Source organism: Natrix helvetica, assembly GCF_964273705.1.
Source record: "Natrix helvetica genome assembly, chromosome: 6".
Taxonomy (NCBI): Eukaryota; Metazoa; Chordata; class Lepidosauria; order Squamata; family Natricidae; genus Natrix; species Natrix helvetica.
Window position 1 is genome coordinate 80,939,362 of NC_138553.1, and position 20,189 is coordinate 80,959,550.

At 42.4% G+C, this 20,189-nt stretch overlaps 1 protein-coding gene across 1 annotated transcript in view; it reads right to left on the minus strand.

Moving 5' to 3' along the window:
- LRRK2 (leucine rich repeat kinase 2) overlaps positions 1-20,189 on the minus strand; it is a 67,360-nt gene that overhangs the window by 37,075 nt on the left and 10,096 nt on the right. Inside the window, exons 4-22 of the mRNA XM_081957132.1 lie at positions 20,148-20,182; positions 19,290-19,424; positions 17,172-17,306; positions 16,735-16,866; positions 15,720-15,839; positions 13,929-14,101; positions 12,753-12,832; positions 11,310-11,419; positions 10,479-10,608; positions 10,265-10,389; positions 9,524-9,648; positions 8,569-8,713; positions 7,835-7,974; positions 5,897-6,025; positions 4,023-4,193; positions 3,090-3,348; positions 2,680-2,862; positions 2,178-2,290; positions 1,058-1,127 (exon numbers count right to left, since the gene is read on the minus strand). Of these exons, the coding sequence (XP_081813258.1) occupies positions 1,058-1,127; positions 2,178-2,290; positions 2,680-2,862; positions 3,090-3,348; positions 4,023-4,193; positions 5,897-6,025; positions 7,835-7,974; positions 8,569-8,713; positions 9,524-9,648; positions 10,265-10,389; positions 10,479-10,608; positions 11,310-11,419; positions 12,753-12,832; positions 13,929-14,101; positions 15,720-15,839; positions 16,735-16,866; positions 17,172-17,306; positions 19,290-19,424; positions 20,148-20,182 (2,510 nt within the window). The remainder of the gene's footprint in view (positions 1-1,057; positions 1,128-2,177; positions 2,291-2,679; positions 2,863-3,089; positions 3,349-4,022; positions 4,194-5,896; positions 6,026-7,834; positions 7,975-8,568; positions 8,714-9,523; positions 9,649-10,264; positions 10,390-10,478; positions 10,609-11,309; positions 11,420-12,752; positions 12,833-13,928; positions 14,102-15,719; positions 15,840-16,734; positions 16,867-17,171; positions 17,307-19,289; positions 19,425-20,147; positions 20,183-20,189) is intronic.

Genomic DNA, 20,189 nt, shown 5'->3' on the forward strand with positions numbered 1-20,189 from the left:
ATCTTTATAGTTATTTTTTCTTAAGACATAAACAATATCTTCCGTTGCCCCTTCAAAGTTGCACCAAATTTTCATTTCTTATTTTCTACATTGCTATACTTTGCTATAAACAGCATACCTCCTCTAATTCAATTTAAGCATAGAGAGCATTTCTTTCACATTTTTTCCTACCATTAACAATATACTATCATTTCTTTATTTCTTAATTAAGTAACAATCTTACTACTATTCTCTTTAGTCCGCTAATATAACTCTTTTTCCCTTTCTTCCTCTTTTAACCATTTTCTCTTGGGCTCCCAAAAATCCCAGTTTTAATTCTTTTCCTTCTTCTCCCCCTTTCCCCTAACTTCTTCTTTTTCTTTCCCTTATTTTTGCAGTTATTGTATCTTTTTTTCAACGTACTTGCTTTTATTATCCTAGTAATTTTCTCCAGGGTTTTCCCCTTTTCTCCTCCTTTTCTTACTATTTTGTGGTTTCTTTTTGGGGAGATCTTCCCCTTTATCTACTTTCTCTTTGTAGTGAGTCACCTGTTAAGTGAATTCATTTTATGAACTTTTTTTTGCCACCGTTGCTAAGTGAATCACTGCCGTTGTTAAATTAGAAACACAGTTGTTAAGTGAATCCAGCTTCCGCATTGACTTTGCTTGTCAGAACGTCGCAAAAGGGGATCACGTGTCCCTGGGACACTGCGACCGTCATAAGTATGAACCAGTTGCTAAGCCTCTGAATGTAAATCACATGATTATGGGGGTGCTGAAACGGTCATAAGTGTGAAAGTTAGTCATAAATCACTTTTTCTCACTGCCGTTGTAACCTTGAGCAGTCGCTAAATAAACTGTGGTAAGTCGAGGACTATCTGTATGTGGTTTCACACACACCCCCATACACCCACACCAAACTGGTATCAATCCAATAATAGTAACGCTATAAACAGCCTCGTTCATAATTACGGTATTCTGCGCCATTTTGGCTTCATTTCCTTTTTAACTATTTTCGATCAGGTGCGCTTCAACAAGATGCGTTTAAACTTTAAAATCTATTATAACTTTTTACTTACTGTTCGAGTCTCCCGAAAACGTGTTTTTTCTTCTTTGGTTCTTTAGCGGTTCGTAAGGTGAGCCAGCCCCCTGAAACAAGGTCAAATTTTTTTTAAAAAAAATCTGGATGTCCGAACGATTTTAATTCGAACAGTTCGAATAATTAAATCAGTGGAGCAACTTGCCGCCAGAAGTTGTAAATGCTCCAACACTGGAAATTTAAAAGAAGAGATTGGATAACCCGGGGGCGGGCTGCTGGGGGTTCGCACGGGATTGGGTGATCCTCGAGCTACAATTCTGCCCAGTTCAGCGAACCCCTCAATGCCACTCCTGGCTGGCCACGCCCTCCCCTCCCCTCCCCAGGATTTCCACGCGGTCTGCGAGGTGGCTTGGGGAGGGGGGAAAACAGGCCTACCAAAGGTTCCAGAAGTCCGGAAACTGGCCTGTTTCCAGCCTCTGGAGGGCCTCCAGAACCTGGGGAAAGCAGTTTTCGCCCTCCCAGAGGCAAAAAACGCCCCCACCTGTCGTGGTGCAGGAGGCGAACTAGGCCACACCCACCCTGGCAATGCCCACTCAGCAACAGGGCAGCGAACCCATTGCTGCAATTTTTGAAGTCCACTCCTGTGGGTAACCATTTGTCTGAAGTGGTGTAGGGTTTCCTGCCTAAGCAGGGGGTCAGACTAGAAGACCTCCAAGGTCCCTTCCAACTCTGTCATTCTATTCTTTGAGGAGATTCCACATTCAAGACACGATTCCTTGCTCACAAAGGGTGCTAATCTAATTTAGCTTTCTTTTCCCCTGTTCAAGTAAAATAGACACTACTGACCAAAGAAAGATATGGCTAAATACAGGTAGTCCTCGACTTACAACGGTTCACTTAGTGACCGTTCAAAGTTACAACACATTCGAGGAAAAAAGCGACTGAGGACCGTTTTTCACACTTACGACCGTTCGCAGCCTCCCCGTGGACACACGATCAAAATTGAGATGCTTGGCAACTGGTTCATATTTATGACAGTCGCAATGCCCTGGTGTCACTGGGGTAATAGAGCCATTGTAACTTTGAACGGGGGCTGAACTGATCGTCGTTAAACGAGGACTACCTGTACAATTAGAACCCGTTTGAACTACTGGTCTCACCACAGACTTGGAATGTCTTTGTTGCGGGGGAGTATAAGTCCGAAGAGGTTTGCAGAGGTCGGCAGCGGCCACAGAGTAAGATTTTTGCCTCACCATAAATGAGCTTTCACTCCCTGAGGTAAAAAGAAAACAATCGATTAAAATAAATCACACCTATATGCATAAAACAGGGAAATGAAAAAAACCAAATACACACAAACACACCAAATTCCAACTAGTAACAATCTAGATGTCAGAAATGTAGCAGGATACTCTCCCCTTTTACGAATTTCATCCCTCTTAAGTAATTTGGGGTAGAGTTGGGGCGACTGGATAGAGCTGAGCATTGACTGGCCAGATGCCCTTCCTGACACCTACATGGAGTTCGCAGCAGATTTTTTTTTTCTTTATGCCCGGGCAGAGAGAAATTATCTGCGCTAGCTAGGACTGAACTCTCAACCTTCTGAACGGGAGGCGATCAGCTCCATCACTAGGCCCCACTGGTTTCATTAAGCACGCATACCTTCGCTGTCTACGTCGTCAGTCAAAGAGAAAACATTGTCCACTAAAGGGTCAGGTAAGAACGTCCATTCATCCAACTTCAGCATTTCATCGTTCTGGCTATTGATGTCGGATCTTGACTGATCTTCGTAACTACTCGTCCTTTGGTATCGAAGGATCATGACGGCCAACGGAGAACTTGGATCTTACGTGCAAGAAAGAAAAGTAAGACAAAATGGTCATAAGTCACTTTTTTCCATGCCGCTGTAACTTTGAACAGTCCCTAAAGGAGCTGTTGTAAGTCGAGGACTACCTGTATGATAGGCAGGCCACAACAAAGTACTAGTTTGAATTCCACACCGGTGGGTCTGATCATTTGCGCCTGACAACTGCACGTATCTTAAGATTAGCATCCCTTCTACAAACACGTACTCGTTTGCTTCCGGGAGGATGCAAGTCCACTTGGAAACAAGGGGATCAACCAAGAAGGTTCCATTCGGCCGATACCAAACCCTCCCAGGCAAATGCTGCGGTTGGCTACGTCCAGGCAAAGTTTTTTCAGAAGCAGACTGATGATCTCGCTGTCCCCTTTCTTGATGCTGACGGTTAAGGCGCTCCGGACGTCTTGTTCTCGGGCGCCACTGTTGAGCAGGAGTTCGACCACTTTGGGGCTGCTTCCTTTCTCGCATACCTATGAGGAGGAGGAGGGGAATGGGAAGGAGGAGGAGGAGGGTGAGAAGGGGAAGGGGAAGTAGAGGAAGAGGAAGAGGAAGAGGAAGAGGAGGGGAATGGGAAGGAGGAGGAGGAGGGTGAGAAGGGGAAGGGGAAGTAGAAGAAGAGGAAGAGGAGGGGAATGGGAAGGAGGAGGAGGAGGGCGAGAAGGAGAAGAGGAAGAAGAAAGAGGAAGAGGAGGAGGGGAATGGGAAGGAGGAGGAGGAGGAGGGTGAGAAGGAGAAGGGGAAGTAGAGGAAGAGGAAGAGGAAAAGTTGTTCTTTTTAATCTGTGACCAAACAGATAAAACCTCCAAGTGGCCTCAACGACTCTCTAAAAAGGATGCAAATGACCAGCTGTCTGCAAGGAATATAAATCCTTCCATTCCTCCACCATCCAGCCAGAACTGAAGAAGCTTCTGGGATGAGAAGCGAAACGTCTTCAAATCAAAACCCAAAAGACCAGTTGCCTCTTGGGGGGGGGGGGGAAGCACCTTTGGGGAGCCATGCCACCTCGCCAAATACATTGGATTAAAGTCGTTCTTGCCATTTTAAGGAGAGGGACAAAGGTTTCAAACCAATGTGTTAAAAGCCAGGCAATTTTAGACTTGAGCCTGTCTGCCCCCCCCCCCCCCCCCGGTTTTAACTTACGTACTCCGTAAATTAAGGACTTGTCCTTCGAGCTTGTATTCACATCGGCGCCCAGAAGCAGCAAGCACTCGGCCATAACGCTGTTGCCTTCCTCGCAGGCCTTCTCCAGCATCAGGTTTTTCAAGTCGTCGTGTTCGGTTATTTTCGCGAAACATTTACAGCAAAGGCTTTGAAACTAGAACGGGAACGAGAGAGGATTGGAACTCGGGTGCACGTTAGCCATTTTGATGCATAAATGCTTTTGTTTCCACATGGAAACCACTTCTGAACTTCATGCTTGATGTGGAGAAGAATGAAATGTTGACTTTGGGATTTACCGATTAGATTGATAGGTCTTTCTACGGAGCGGTGTGGTGGCCGAGAGGTGGAGCTCTCGCCTCACGATCAGGAGGCTGTGACTTTGATCCTAGGTAGAGGCAGGTATTTCTCTCTTTGGGAGTAATGAGAATATATCTGCTGAACAAAACTCCGCACTGGCGACAGGAAGGGCATCCGGCCAGTAAACACTCTGCTAGCTCCATTCAGTTGCCCAGACACCACCCCGCAAGGGTTTATGCGGTCATTAAATGATGATGATGATTGATAGTGGCAACTCATAAGGTTGCCATGGTAAGGAAAGTGGGGGAGCGCATTCCACGCATACCTTAGGCTAGAGTCGGATCTCAGATTACTACAGCAGGCTTGTGAGGCGTGCACCTCGTTGGAGAATGTGATTTATGACACAGACTGAGGGAAGAAACGGGCAAAGTTAAGCCATAATTAAAATGAGGTCAGATCTGACTGCAATGGGGTATTGCCGAAATGGTATTCCTAATAAGTGACTGGATTTCTTTTGAAACTTGGCTCGAGGCTCATGAATTAATTAGGGCATCTTTTGGAAACCTGACAGATAGATCTTTATATGGAGTGGTATGGTGGCCTAGAGATGGAGCTCTGTGAATTCGATCCTAGGTAGAGGCAGATAGTTCTCTCTCTGGGCACGATGAGAATATATCTGCCGAACAAAACTCCGCATTGGCGACAGGAAGAGCATCTGGCCAGTAAATACTCAGCTCCACTCAGTTGCCCAGACTCCACCCCGCAAGGGATTATGGGGGTCATTAGAAGAAGATGGTGATGATTGATAGATCTTTACAGAAGTGGCTTGTTTATATTATTAGTAAAAAGTAAAAAGTTGTGATTTGGTGTTAATGCCTCTGCAACAGAGAGTGTCGGAAATCAACGCTTCTTTTTCTTTTTTCTTTCTTATCTTTCCTCACTTCTCCTTCCCCTTTCCTTCTTCACTCCTTTCCTATTAACTTTGTATTTTGTGCTTTACATTACTCTATATAACCCAGTAAAAATGTGAACATAAAGAAACTTGGGTGCATGTTCATTTGAGGCTTAACTTACGTCAACGTGAATGTATTTCATAAATCAAAGATTGTCTTCCCAGTAGTGTTAAAATAAATGAGTTGAAGTCAAAAGAATCAAAGGAGAATACGTCTAGGTCTCGACTTACGACCGCAATTGAGCCCAATATTTCTGCCACTAAGAGAGACGGTTGTCGAGCGAATTTCGTCCCATTATACAACCTCCCTTGCCACGGTTGTTAAGTGAACCACTGCAGTTCTTAAATTAGTAACGGGGCTGTTCAGTGAATCCGGCTTCCCCCATTGATTGCTTGTCAGAAGGTCGCAAAAGGGATCACGTGGCCCCATGGACATTGCAACTGTCATAAATATGAGTCGGGGGCCGAGCATCCAAATTTTGTCCACGTGAGCATGGAGGGAAAAGGCTGCAACGGTCGTAAGGGTGGAACAATAGTCATAAGTCTTTTTTTTTTTTCAGCCACGTTGTGAACCGCTGTATGTTTTGCACCCCGAAATTGTGAATTACCTGTTGGTCTCTTTGTGCGTTAAAACACACGGAGAGCTGGTGGAAGAGACAGGCCTCGAACGATTCCTGTATGAGCAACTTTGCAAACCAAGGAGAGGAGTCAAGTATGGTTGCAATCATTTGGAATCCCTGCAATTCAATGGAAATGGATCCTCAGTACCGTTAATAAACCCGGAATGGAGAGTTTGAGGCTAAAACGTATTCCTTAGCTGGTTCCAATATGGGCAGATTCTATCAGGGACTTAATTATTACCTGTGCATTCAGTAGGATGGGACAGGACAGCAATAGGAATAGGAATAGGAATGGAATCAGGAATAGAATAGAGTAGGAATGGGAATAGGCATAGAATAGAATAGAAGTAGAAATAATATAAATAAAAATAGAAAGCGGAATAGAATGGAAAGGGATCAGGAATAGAATACAGTAGGAATGGGAATAGGAATAGGAATAGGAATGGAATGGAATGGAATGGAATAGAATAACAGAGTTGGAAGGGACCTTGGAGGTCTTCTAGTCCAACCCCCTGCTTAGGCAGGAAACCCTGTATCGTTTCAAACAAATGGTTGTCCAACATCTTCTTAAAGACTTGCAGTGTTGGGGCATTTACAACTTCTGGAGGCAAGCTGTTCCAATGATTAATTGTTCTAACTGTCAGGAAATTTCTCCTCAGTTCTAGGTTGCTTCTCTCCTTGTTTAGCTTCCACCCATTGCTTCTTGTTCTGCCCTCAGGTGCCTTGGAGAACAGTTTGACTCCCTCTTCTTTGTGGCAACCCCTGAGATATTGGAAGACTCCTATCATGTCTCCCCTAGTCCTTCTTTCTCTTAAGCTAAACATACCCAGTTCCTGCAAACGTTCTTCATATGTTTTAACCTCCGGTCCCCTAATCCTCTTTGTTGCTCTTCTCTGCACTCTTTCCAGAGTCTCCACATCTTTTTTTTTTATATCGTGGCGAACAAAACTGGCTGGAATATTCCGAATGTGGTCTTATCAAGGCATTATAAAGTAGTATTAACACTTCGCTTGATCTTGACTCTGCCCCTCTGTTAATGCAGCTTGGGATTGCATTGGATTTTTTGGCAGTTGTCGCACACTGCTGTGGCAACCGCTCTGAGATATTGGAAGACTGCTATCGTGTCATCCCTGGTTCCTTCTTTTCATTAAACTAGACATAACCAATTCCAGCAACCCTTCTTTACATATCTTGTTCCTTCCAGTCCCCTAATCATCCTTGTTGCTCTTAATTCAAAGTGGGGGGGGGGGGAATCAAATATCTGAATTTAACTTTCTCCCAAGAATCTAGGGGGGAAATAGAAAGGAAAGTATTAATGTATAAGTATATGTTCAAGAATGAGATATAGAGAAAAAATAATAATAGGATATGATAGTGAAGAAAAGGGAATAGGAAAGGATAAGCATTAAATTATAACAGGGTTTTTGGGAATACCAGCCCGAAAATATACCAAATGAGAGATGAAAAGAGACAACCATAACAATAGAAAAGGAAAGGAAGAGAGGAGGAGGAGAGAGGAAAGGGGAGAGAAGGAAGAAAGAGGAAAGAAGAGAAAGGAAGGAAGGGATAGAAAGAGAAGGGTAGGAGGGGGAAGAGGAAGAGACGAGAAGGGGAGAGGTAAGGGAAGGAGGAAAGGGAAAGGAGAGAAGGAAGGAAGGAAGTAGAGAGAGGGTGAAAAGAAAATTAGGATGATGATAATACAAAATAGGCGTATGGGATGGTAAGCAAAGCAACCCAGAATGTATATTTTATTTTAACCTTTTATATGGAAAAACAAATATGTAGAAGTGATAAAGATAAATAAGAATAATAGCTATGTGAATGTATACTTGTAGCTATAGATAAGAGAATAAAAAACTTTAAAAAAAACTTTTTTTTTTAAAAAAAGAATCTTCTTGCCCAAGTCAATGTTGCATTGGTGTATACCTGAGCCTGAATTTCGACAACATCCTTAAAGCGTCGTAACGTCGAAACCAAAGGAGTTACCAAGGCATTGAAAGTGGCCGTACATAAGATCTTTTCTGATATCAAGGATCCCAGAAAGTTTAAACCTAAGCATTGTATTTCTAGAAAAAAAAAAGAAAGTTGGGGATATTACAATAGAAATATTTATCAAGCACAAAATAGCAATAGCAGTACAGGTAGTCCCCGACTTACGACCATAACAGAGCCCAAAATTCCTGTTGTTAAGTGAGACATTTGTTTTTGCCTCATTTTATGACCTCGGGACATGACGGTCGTAGGTATGAATGACTTGCCATCTTTATACATGCACGCATAGGGCTCCTGCACACATCCCTCCCCCCAAACATGTGCACACGGGAGACCCGTATGCCCCCTGCCCTCCCCCCATGCATGTGCGGCAGAGATGTGGAGACCAGCTGGCCAGTGGGAGGTGCGCGTGCATGCGCAGCAGGGCTACGGCTCACAAGTCCCCAGAGAGGGCGTTGGGTGCCACCTCTGGCATGCGTGCCATAGGTTTGCCATCACGATTCTAGATCAACCTTCTAAAATACAGCTACCCATCGTACATGTCTCAAAGCAAATTACAGAACATTTTAGGAATTGGTTGATACATTCTGCACATTCTCCAAGTTGTTCAAACTTTTGATCTGACGACCAGACGTTTTCAGATTCAAAATAAATGGTTTTCTGCTTGCCTTGATCATCTGGATACATCTGGAGTGTGTGGAGAAGAGTATCAGCCATTCCTAGGTCAGACAACATTTGTAATAAAGTCGAACGCTCTCTTATGGTGGAAAGTATTTGGAGTCCACATCTCTGAATGCCTGGATTTCCAATAAACTAGAAGCAAAGAAAGAAAGAAAGAAAGAAACCCAGATGGTTAGATGTGTTTAGATAAACCTTCAATTTATCAAGCCTTGATGCAAATACAGGCAATCCTTGACTTATAACAGCTCATTTAGTGACCATTCAAAGTTGCAACGGCACTGGGGGAAAAAATGACCCATGACTATTTTTCAAACTTATAAGTAAATAAAACACCGCTCTGGCAACAGGAAAGGCATCTGGCCAGGAAACACTCAGCTCCATTCAGTTGCCCAGACTCCACCCCGCAAGGAATTATGGGCAGGGGTGGGATCCAGCCGGTTCACACCAGTTCGGCAGCTGGAAGGACAGGCTGGTCCCTCCCACCCCACCCCTCCCCTCCCCGGAGTCTCCACGTGGCCTGTTCAAAATCCAGGAGAGTGCAGAGCCCACGCGGAGGCTCTTGGAAGGTGAAAAATGGGCTTCCCAGAAGTTCCGGAAGTTCGGAAATGAGCCTGTTTCCGGCCTCCGGAGCCTGGGGAAGGTCGTTTTCACCCTCCCGGAGGCTCAAGAAAACCCTCTGAAACACACACACACACACCCGTGGTACAGGAGGCCACACCCACCCAGCAACCGGGCAGAGAACTGGTTGCTAACATTTTCCAATCCGACCCCTGATTATGGGGTCATTAAAAGGAGATGATTTCATAGACTGATTACTTCAGTGAAGACAACACAGCTCAGATCTTATTTAGCTGTTATAACCAGCTTGTAGTATTGAGAAGAGTTAATCTATTAAACATATGGTGACTACGATAAAGCAGACGTAACAAAAATTAACTGTACCGTGTTCAGAGCACCAAGCACAAGGGAATGACCTCCTTCTAACAAAAACTGACTTTTCAAAAGGGTTAACGTGGTTTTCTGGTGAGTGTCTTCTGAACTAACGTGGTGCTGATGTTTTAGCACTCCTGCAACACATGGAAACGATGTATAAAAGTGGTTATTGTCATTGAAGTGCATCAAAGACACATGCATACCCAGTGAGTGGCGCTGGAAAGGGGGGTTGCCGGGTGGATGTTCATGACCATGGTCACCTCACGGCTGGTGTATTGCGCTACTTCGACAGCGCAACGCAGCCGTTTGCCCCTGAGGCTGTGCCTGGCTCTTCGGGCGCCCGCTTGCAAGAGAGCAGCCACCCGGCAACTCCAAAACAAGAAGCTCCCCTTGATAATAAGACCCAATCAATATTTTGGGGGTCAAAAGAAAATAAGACCCTGTCTTATTTTTGGGGAAACATGGTAGTTTGACTCCCTCTTCTTTGTGGCAGCTCCTGAGATATTGGAAGACTGCTATCGTGTCTCCCCTAGTCCTTCTTTTCATCAAACTAGACCTACCCAGTTCCTGCAACCGTTCTTCATATATTTTAGCCTCCAGTCCCATCCTCTTGGTTGCTCTTCTCTGCACTCTTTCTAGAGTCTCCACATCTTTTCTACATCGTGGCGACCGAAACTGAATGCCATATTCCAAGTGTGGCCTTACCAAGGCCTTATAAAGTGGTATTAACATTTCCGTAAGGCGTCTTACCTGGTGCCATGCAATGTAAAATGACTTTAAGCGCCTCCAACTGTACTGACAGCAAGCTTTTATGCTTCTTCATAGCCCTTATGCATCCAGATGCAGCAGCAATCATGATATCCAACTGGAGGAAACTGGAAAACAAATCACGGCAAGGCTAAAAGACCCACTACTTGGTATAGTTGATGTGGGATCAAGCGGTTCAGAGTTTAATTTTGGTTACCTTCCCTCGAAAGCGTGGTTCAGCAACCGGCAAGCACTTTCTGCAATTTCGGGAGAATCTGACCGTTTCCGCATGATCTCCAGGACATTCATATGTATGCCTTTCGCCAAGAGAATTTCTCTGGCATTTGCTGTAGTAAGAAAAATCCAATCGAATCAAGAAATTATATAGGCTAAATGCAGGCAGCTAAGTTTTAGAATGTCCCAAAGGTGCTTTTCCCCCCCAAGAGGACTTTCTGGGGTTTTTTTTTTTCTTTTGAAGACATTTCGCTTCTCATCCAAGAAGCTTCTTCAGCTCTGATTAGATGGTGGGGAATGGAAGAATTTAGAGTCCTTGCAGACAGCTGGTCATTTGCATCCTTTGAGAGGGTCATTGAGGCCACTTGGAGATTTACCTGTGTCCTCAGGGTCACCTGAATGGGGCAAATGGTTCCTGTAGTCTGGAATTTTTCCCTCTGGAAATCTGTTCCTACTCCCACCCCATTCCGAGGGTCTTCACCCCAAATTGTATTGCTAAAAGTCTGTAGAAATTCTCTGTCATTCAGATCATGGTTGTCCCAAAGCTGCTTTTTCAGGAGGCAACTGGACTTTCTTGATTTTTTCTTTTGAAGACGTTTTGCTTCTCATCCAAGAAGCTTCTTCAGTTCGGACTGGATGGAGGGGAATGGAAGGATTTATATTCCTTGCAGACCGCTGGTCATTTGCATCCTTTTAAATAGTCGTTGAGGCGACCCTGAGGACGCAGACACAACTCCAAGTGGCCTCGACGTAACAAAGACTTGTTCTGCAATGCCATCCTTCCCCACTTAGGCATTATTCAATTCATATTTACCATTTTGCTTCACGAGAGTAGCTAAGGCAGTGGCAGCAGCTTGGAAAACTTCTTTGGAAGTAGAATAATACATCAACATAGTTAGCATCATCTCTCTGTGCGCTGGGTACCTAAGACGAAGAGAACAATCAACAATCAAGAAACTCCCTATGACTCTATTATTTGAGCAGGAATGAAAATGAATATAAAAATATTTATTTATTTAAAAATATTTTTATTAGTTTTTTTAAAAAAACCATATACACAAATACATACCTATTTCCCTGGCTCAACTGATAAGGAGGAGAGCCTGTGGCTTAGTGGCTAAGACTCCTGCCTGAGATATATAACAGCCCAGGTTCAAATCCCAGTAAGGGTATGGCTAGCTGATGAGAGCTAAGTAGCTCGAAATAGATCTATACTAGTCTCCCTTTATTTATTTATCAGTACAAATACAACATATATGTAACACAAATACATACATACATACATACATACATACTTGTGTAATTTTCTTCTGGAACAACTTTTCCACCTCGGTATACATCCTTTGTAAATGTACTTGTCCCCCACTTATTTCAGTTTCTCTATATCTATACCAGGGGTGTCCAAACTTGGGAACTTTAAGACTTGTGGACTTCAACTCCCAGAATTCCCCAGCCAGCCATGCTGGCTGGGGAATTCTGGGAGTTGAAGTCCACAAGTCTTAAAGTTCCCAAGTTTGGACACCCCTGGTCTATACATACGATGCTATTATATACATTTCTTAATTTACAATCCTTCATTCCATTTGTACATGTTCATCTCTACCTATTCATTGCTAATTTCTAACTCCTGTGTCTTCTTCATTTAGACTTTCCTTGAGCTTTACACCCTCTCCTCTAGTTGTTTGTACCACTCGTTCCATACCATATAATATTCCGTTTCTTCCTTTTCTTTTATTTCTTTCTTTTATTTCTTTATTTCTTTTATTTCTTCTTCCTTCCATGTCTGCACACGCTCACACTTTCATTATAACATTCCCCTCTGTTGGTATATTATTATTCTTCCAATTTTGTGCATATGTTATTCTTACTGCCGTTATGATATGTATAATTAAATATTGTGCTTTTCTGTCATATTTCCTTCCAGGTATTCCCTTCGCCTGGCAACTCTGAGCATGTGCACACTGGGAACAGGCTCCAGCTGTTCTTCTGCCTCACTGATGTCTGACTCTGAAGGCAGCTGATAACTGTCAGACGGCCCTGGCCCCCTCTCTGCCTCCGACACAGAGCCCTCATCAGAGCCTTCCCCAGACTCCAGGACTGGCCCATCTTCCTCCCCAACCTCCTCACTGTCCGAATCTGCTACCAGCTCCACTGGCGGCTGGTGGGCCCCAATGAAATGTGAATGTCTCTACTACGTAGGAAAGAGAAACAAAAACAATTTACAGCTGACAAAGATATTGCAAAAGATTGCACTAACTTTTTTTCTTCATCCCCAATCTTCTCATTAAGAGTAGGCTGATACATAAGCAAGTTGTTCAAAGCCCAGCAAGCCGCTTCCTAAATGGACATAATAAAAAGTAATTATTTGGCCAGCGAAATACACTAATCACAAGGACCAGTCTGACTCGTGCTAAGTAAAAACAAAACACCTTTAAAACCTATATAAAGGTTTTTTTAAAAAAAAACCATTTTAATGTTAATTAAATTGCTTATTTATTGTGAAATTAATTTATTAATTAAATTGCTTGTTTGTATCCTATGACAATTATTAAGTGCTGTACCTGATGATTCTTGATGAGTGTATTATCTTGTCTTTTTATGTACACTGAGAGCATCTGCACCAAAGAACAACTCCTTGTGTGTCCAATCACACTTGGCCAATACAGAATTCTATTCTATCTTATCCTATCCTATCCTATCCTATCCTATCCTATTCTTTCCTTATTCTATTCTATTCTATCATCTTTCCTTATTCCATTCTATTCTATTCTCTTTCCTTATTCTATTCTATTCTTTCCTTATTCTATTCTATTCTATTCTATTCCTATTTCTATTCTTCCATTCCATGTTTTCTATTCTATTCTATTCTATTCTTTCCTTATTCTATTCTATTCTCTTTCCTTATTCTATTCTATTCTATTCTATTCCTAATTCTATTCTTCCATTCCATATTTTCTATTCTATTCTATTCTTTCCTTATTCTATTCTCTTTCCTTATTCTATTCTATTCTCTTTCCTTATTCTATTCTATTCTTTCCTTATTCTATTCTATTCTATTCTATTCCTATTTCTATTTCTATTCTTCCATTCCATAGTTTCTATTCTATTCTATTCTATTCTATTCTATTCTTTTTCCTTATTCTATTCTATTCTTTCCTTATTCTATTCTATTCCTATTTCTATTCTTCCATTCTATTCTTCCAACTGTGGTCGTAAGTCAAGGATTTCAAATATAATTTTTTGCTGCGACAAGAATCTAAGCTGTTTCTCCACAGAAATAACCAATGGCTATTTCTAGTTAAAATGGGTATTTGGGGGGAAGTTTGTATTTTAAGAATGATGTAAAATAAAATTAGCAATAACAGCTTTTTCCCCAGGCAAAATTGAAATCATATCTAATGCCCCAGTCCCAAGCTTTTAGTGTTTAGTGTACCTGTACATCTCTATTTCTTCTGTGATATTTTAACGCTTTATAGCAGGCTTCCAGCCAATGTAATTTATCTTCCTCCTCCTCCTCCTCCTCCTCCTCCTCCTCCTCCTCCTCCTCCTCCTCCTCCTCCTCTTCCTTTTTTTCTTCCAAATCTCTGTTTAAAAAGATGGTTTCCGCTTGGGAGAAAAATGATCATTTATTGACCTTCGAAAACACAACTGTCTCGTTCACCATATTTTTTGGATATAAGGAGCACCAAGATTTTGAAGAGGCAAATTTTTTTAAAAAAGCTTTTGCATTCTGCAGACCTCCCCAAAACGGCCTGTTTTTCACGAAAATGGGCCCGTTTTTCTTCAAAAAAGGAGCATGGATAGCCTTTAGGAGTCTTGCAGAGTGCTCCTGGGGGCTGGGGAGGCAAAAATTGGCCTGTTTTTCGCTCATTTCTGCCCTCCCAAGCCCCCAGGAGTACTCTGAAAGCCTCCTAAAGGCTGTGCACGGCCATTTTGGTAATGGGGGGGGGGGAAGCAAAAAGTGCTGTGTTCAGTGAATAAGACGCACCCAGATTTTCAGCCTCTTTTTTTTGGGGGGGGAAGGTGCGTCTTATACTCTGAAAAATACAGTAATTTTCCCAGCACAAGACAAGCAAAGAAAGACCCAACCAAATGACTCACAAATGACTCAATTTATTTTTGAACCAAGTTTGTTGCCAGCAAAACCAAAAAAAAAAGACCAACACCCCCCCCCCCCCTCAAAAAAGCATTTTAACACTTTGACTGGTTACTCTTAAAATTCTAAATTGATTTCTCTGAAAGTAAAAATTCCCTTAGGGTAAAAAAAGGACGTTGCATAATTAAACTGCAGCACTAAATTACATTGGATGCCTTGGTTACAACGCTATTAATTTTAGCTCTGGCATTCCAGCCTGTCAACTTTGTTTTACTTTCAATCAGAATGAAAAACAAACTCGGGACCATCCAGGCTACGTACTAAGAGAAGTATCAGTTCAATATGAGGATTGTTATCACGATTTTAAACAAATACAGGTAGTCCTCAACTTAAGGTAAAGGTAAAGGTTCCCCTTGCACATACTGTTATGTGCTAGTCGTTCCTGACTCTAGGGGGCGGTGCTCATCTCCGTTTCAAAGCCGAAGAGCCAGCGCTGTCCGAAGACGTCTCCGTGGTCTTGTGGCCGGCATGACTAAATGCCGAAGGCGCACGGAACGCTGTTACCTTCCCACCAAAGGTGGTTCCAATTTTTCTACTTGCATTTTTAGGTGCTTTTGAACTGCTAGGTTGGCAGAAGCTGGGACAAGTCACGGGAGCTCAATCTGTTAGGTGGTGCTAGGGATTTGAACCGCCAATCTGCCGATCTGTTTGATCGACAAGCTCAGTGTCTTAGCCACTGAGCCACCACATCCCTCAACTTACAACACTTTATTTAGGGACCATTCGACTTACAACAGCATTGAAAAAAGTGATTTTTCACACTTAAGACTGTTGCAGCATCTCTGTCAAAATTCAGACACTTGGCAACTGATTCACAGTTACGACGGTTGCAGCATACCGGGGTGTGTATGTGTATGTGTCACGTGATCCCTTCTCGCGACCTTCTGACAAGGAAAATCAACGGGGAAGCCCGATTCCTCTAACGACCGTGCTCCTAACTTATCAACTGCAGGGATTCGCTTAACAACGGTGGCAAGGAAGATCGTACAAAGGGGCAAAACTCACTTAACAAAAGTTCTCCCTCGACCGCAGAAACGTTGGGCTCAATTGTGGTCAGTTGTTACTTACTGAGGAGAGCCAAGGAGCTGAGGCCTGCTGCTTGTAGTTTCTCATTTTTAGGGTACGTTTCTACCGCCTTCACGACCACTTCGTGCACAGAATTCAACACGAGGATATTGAAAAAGTTTTCTGTGGGAGATTTTTTAAAAATGTAACTGGAGCCTACGTGAAAACCAGTTATTTGGCATAGAGTTAGCATGGATGGATGGATGGATGGATGGATGGATGGATGGATGGATGGATGGATGGATGGATGGGTTGGATGGATGGATGATGGGTGGGTAGGTAGGATGGATGGATGGATAGATATAGATTATGGGTGGGTAGGATGGATGGAGAGATGGATATGGGTGGGTGGGTGAGTGGGTAGGTAGGATGGATGGATGGATGGATGGATGGATGGATGGATGGATGGATGGATGGATAATGGGTGGGTAGGATGGATGGATGGATGATGGGTGAGTAGGTAGGATGGATGGATGGATAGATAGATGATGGGTGGGTAGAATGGATGGATGATGGGTGGATTGGATGGATGGATCGATGGATGGATCGATGGATGATGGGTAGGTAGGTAGGATGGATGGATAGATAGATAAATTATGGGTGGGTAGGATGGATGGAGAGATGGATGGATGGATGGATGGATGGGGAGATATATATATATAGAGAGAGATATAGAGATATAGAGATATAGAGATATAGAGATATAGAGATATAGAGATATAGAGATATAGAGATATAGAGATATAGAGATATAGAGATATAGAGATATAGAGATATAGAGATATAGATAGATAGATAGATAGATAGATAGATAGATAGATAGATAGATAGATAGAAAGATAGATAGATAGATAGATAGATAGATAGATAGATAGATAGATAGATAGATATAATGGTTTAGAAAGAAGCTTTATTAAGTGTATAGAGTTCCCTTATAGCTCCTTTTGAATTCTTCTTTTGTCTCCTATAACAATGTTCCTATCAAACCAAAGGCAGGATAATTTCACTTAGGACTCACCCAACGTAAGTTTGTGCAGCAGGCAGCAGCTGACTTCCTGAATTGGCTCACATGCAGGGAACGCTTTCATAATCTCCACTATGATATTGTAACACCGCACATTTCCAGACATGAGAACTTCCGCATTGCTAACTAAAAACAGCATAAAAAGGATCTTGAGTAAGAAGAAACATTTATCCCATGTGTGCATGCCCATGTTTTAAAAATTATCATTAATAATTCTTGAAATATTTGCAAATGATGCGGCCTTTCACAGCAGACTAATAAAATGAGACAAAGTGCATTAATTAAATAAATTAAACTATTAGAAATTGTTAACGGAATGGTACATTGGCTAATAGACAATCACTTAAATATGAGCCAGCCATGTGCGGCAGCTGCCAAAAAAGCCAATGCAATCCCAGGCTCTATCTTTCTCGTAAGATAATTCAACTTACGTGGTCCAGCCAACACATACAACGACCGGAGGGCAAAACAAAGGACGTTTTCCTTCTCGGGGAATTGTTTAAACACTTTTAGTATGATCAAGTGGTCATTCTCTTCGACAAATTCGATCAGCTGCTCTTCGGGAACTGCAGGACAAGACAAAGGCACGGACCAGGTCAAGACCTTGCTTTGATGAGGGAATTAATACATTCAATACTCAGAAGGTTTGATAATATTGATTAAATTTGTTCTGATGCTTTCTTTTATATTTTATTTTTAAGATTGTTAAGTTTGTGAGTTTCTTGGCGGGATTTTCGCCACCAGTGTGGAAGCTGCAAAAAAAAAAAAAAAAATGTACACCCTTTTACCCTTCCCTATATATTTTAAAATCAATAAAAATTTTGCAATAAAAAAAAAATACTCAGAAGGTAAAATGAGTGCAACTCAAAGTCTCTATATTCTCTTTTGAACAATGATAGATGAGGATTCGCCTGTATTAAAAAAAAAATGGGAGTGTTCTGAGATTTAAAGAGAGGAGAAATACAATTCGAGATCGCTTGTATAGGTCGTCCTCGACGTACGACCACCATGGAGCCCCAAACCACTGTTGCTAAGCGAGACAGTTGTGAAGGGAGTTTTGCCCCATTTTAGGACCTTTCTTGCCACCGTCGTTCAATGAATCCCCGCAGTTGTTAAGTTAGTCACACGGTTGTTGAGTGAACCTGGCATCCCCGTTGACTTTGCCCATCAGAAGGTCGCAAAAGGGGATCATGTGACCCCAGGAACATCATAAATATGAGCCCATTGCCAAGCGTCTGAATTTTGTGACTATGGGGTATTACTGCAGAGGTCGTATTCAGTTGTTTCGGACCAATTTGCCCGAACCAGTAGTGGAAATCGTGGGTGGGTGGGAGGGTGGGGTGGGATGGTCCCATCCCCATCCACCCGCCTTGGCTCTATGCCATCCTATTTAAGCACGTTTTCAAGCCGCGCGCATGCGTGCAAGGTGTGAGCCCAATCAAAGGGAGGGTCCGAGCGCATGCGTGGGTTCGCATTTGCAAACCGGTAGGGAAATTAAGTGACTATCACCCCTGGTCATATGTGTGAAGAACGGTCATAAATCACTTTTTTCAGAGCTGTTGTTACTTTGAACGGTCACTAAATGAACTTTTGGAAGTTAAGGACTGTCTGTATTGTGGCGTGATTTAAGTATCCAAGAGATGAAACCTGGGCACAGGGTAATATTGTCAGGCCTGCAGCCATCTTTTCTTTGGGGTCTTTGGCCTGCCACACTTTCTATTATTCTGCTATGCATTTCCTATTGTGGGAAAATGGGAGGTGGGGGGATTGTAAGATGATATGTAGCCATAACAACATTCTTTCTAGAAAGCCAAGGTCATCCTTTGTCTTTGCACCTCTGCACCTGACCGGAACTGCTTGGGTGGAAGCTGCCAGCATGGGAGTGGGAGATTGGGCCATGGGATGGACTTGTGGGTGTGGGGGCAGGATCTTGAACTTTCAACTGGGTGGGGAAAACTGGGAAGCTTTCAGATTCGGGTTTTCCCAGATGTGCCAACGTGGCTCCCGTAATAAATTGTAACTTTGAGCAATACTTTGCCTTGGACTCTGATTTACTTTCGGGTGCTGTTTGGAACCCTGACAAATATTGTCAATTATTGTCCAAAAGTGATTTTTATCCCCTTTCCATAAGGCCTAACTCAATACTGGTTGACAAGTTTGCATTTTCTTTAAAACTATGAGATTGGATTTAAAAAATTCTCTCCGCTTTGCTGTTTCTCAGCTGGACAAACACAGAGCGGTCAGGGGTCCAAGTAACACTCCCAACAAAAGAAGACTCAGAGTCTTAAAATTCCTCAAAGCTCCATTTTATTAAAGATGTCATATTGGCACATCATCTCCCCCCCCCCCCCCGGCCGGCCCACGGAAGAGAACTACAATGTTCCCTTGGTTAGACAAAACAGTACATGGAAAATTAGAGACTGAAAGGATCCCATTGATAATTTATTTATAGTATTTTCTTTTCTCCTTGACCCTGAGCCCTCGTAAATTTCTTAGCGGCTTTACTAAGCAGTGGCAAAACTGTGAAAATGTGTACATCTACAGCTTACCTTTTTCTAAAAGCATGTGCAAAGCTTTGCATCCGTATCTCTGGATCTTTTCATTATCGGGAAAGGTATCCATGGCATCAAATATCAATAAAAATATATCGGTCCCTTCTTCTAAGAGAAGGAGTGTGATTTCGTCTGAATGATACAAGAAAAAACTCTGCAGGTCATCCTCTTACAGGTATTCTGTTCATTTTGCTTTAGTCAATACAAATCTACACACGCTGACTCAGAAATAAGCCTCTCTGAAGGAAGAAGTATTATTCCCAGAGAAGAACAAGTACCCCTTCGCTTATGACCACAATGGAGCCCAAAACTTTCCTTGCTAAGTGAGATAGTCGTTAAGTGAGGTTTGCATTGTATTGCATTGTATTGTATTGTATCGTATCATATCATATCGTATCGTATCATATCGTACTCTACTGTATTCTATTTTATTCCATTCCATTCCATTCCATAGTTTCTGTTTCTATTCTATTCTATGCTATTCTATTCTATTCTACTCTAATTTCCATTCCATTCCCTTCTCTTCCCTTCCCCTCCCTCCCTTCCATTCTCTCCTCTCCTCTTTTATTCCATTCCATTCCATTCTATTCCATTCCCTCCTCTATTCTATTCTATTTTATTCTATCTATTCTATCTATTCTATTCTATTCTATTCGTTCCATTCTGTTCCATTCCGTTCCATTCCGTTCCATTCCGTTCCATTCCATTCCCTTTCCATTTATTCTGTTCTGTTCTGTTCCATCTATTCCATTCCATTCCACTCCACTCTGCTGGAATCAGTAGGGGACAAAGAGATTAAAAGGATGGTGATATTTACCTGCTTCGGTAATGAAATATCTGCATTACGTTACGTACCTGAAGAAAGAAGTAAATTTAATGCTTTCAAGCCAACCGTTG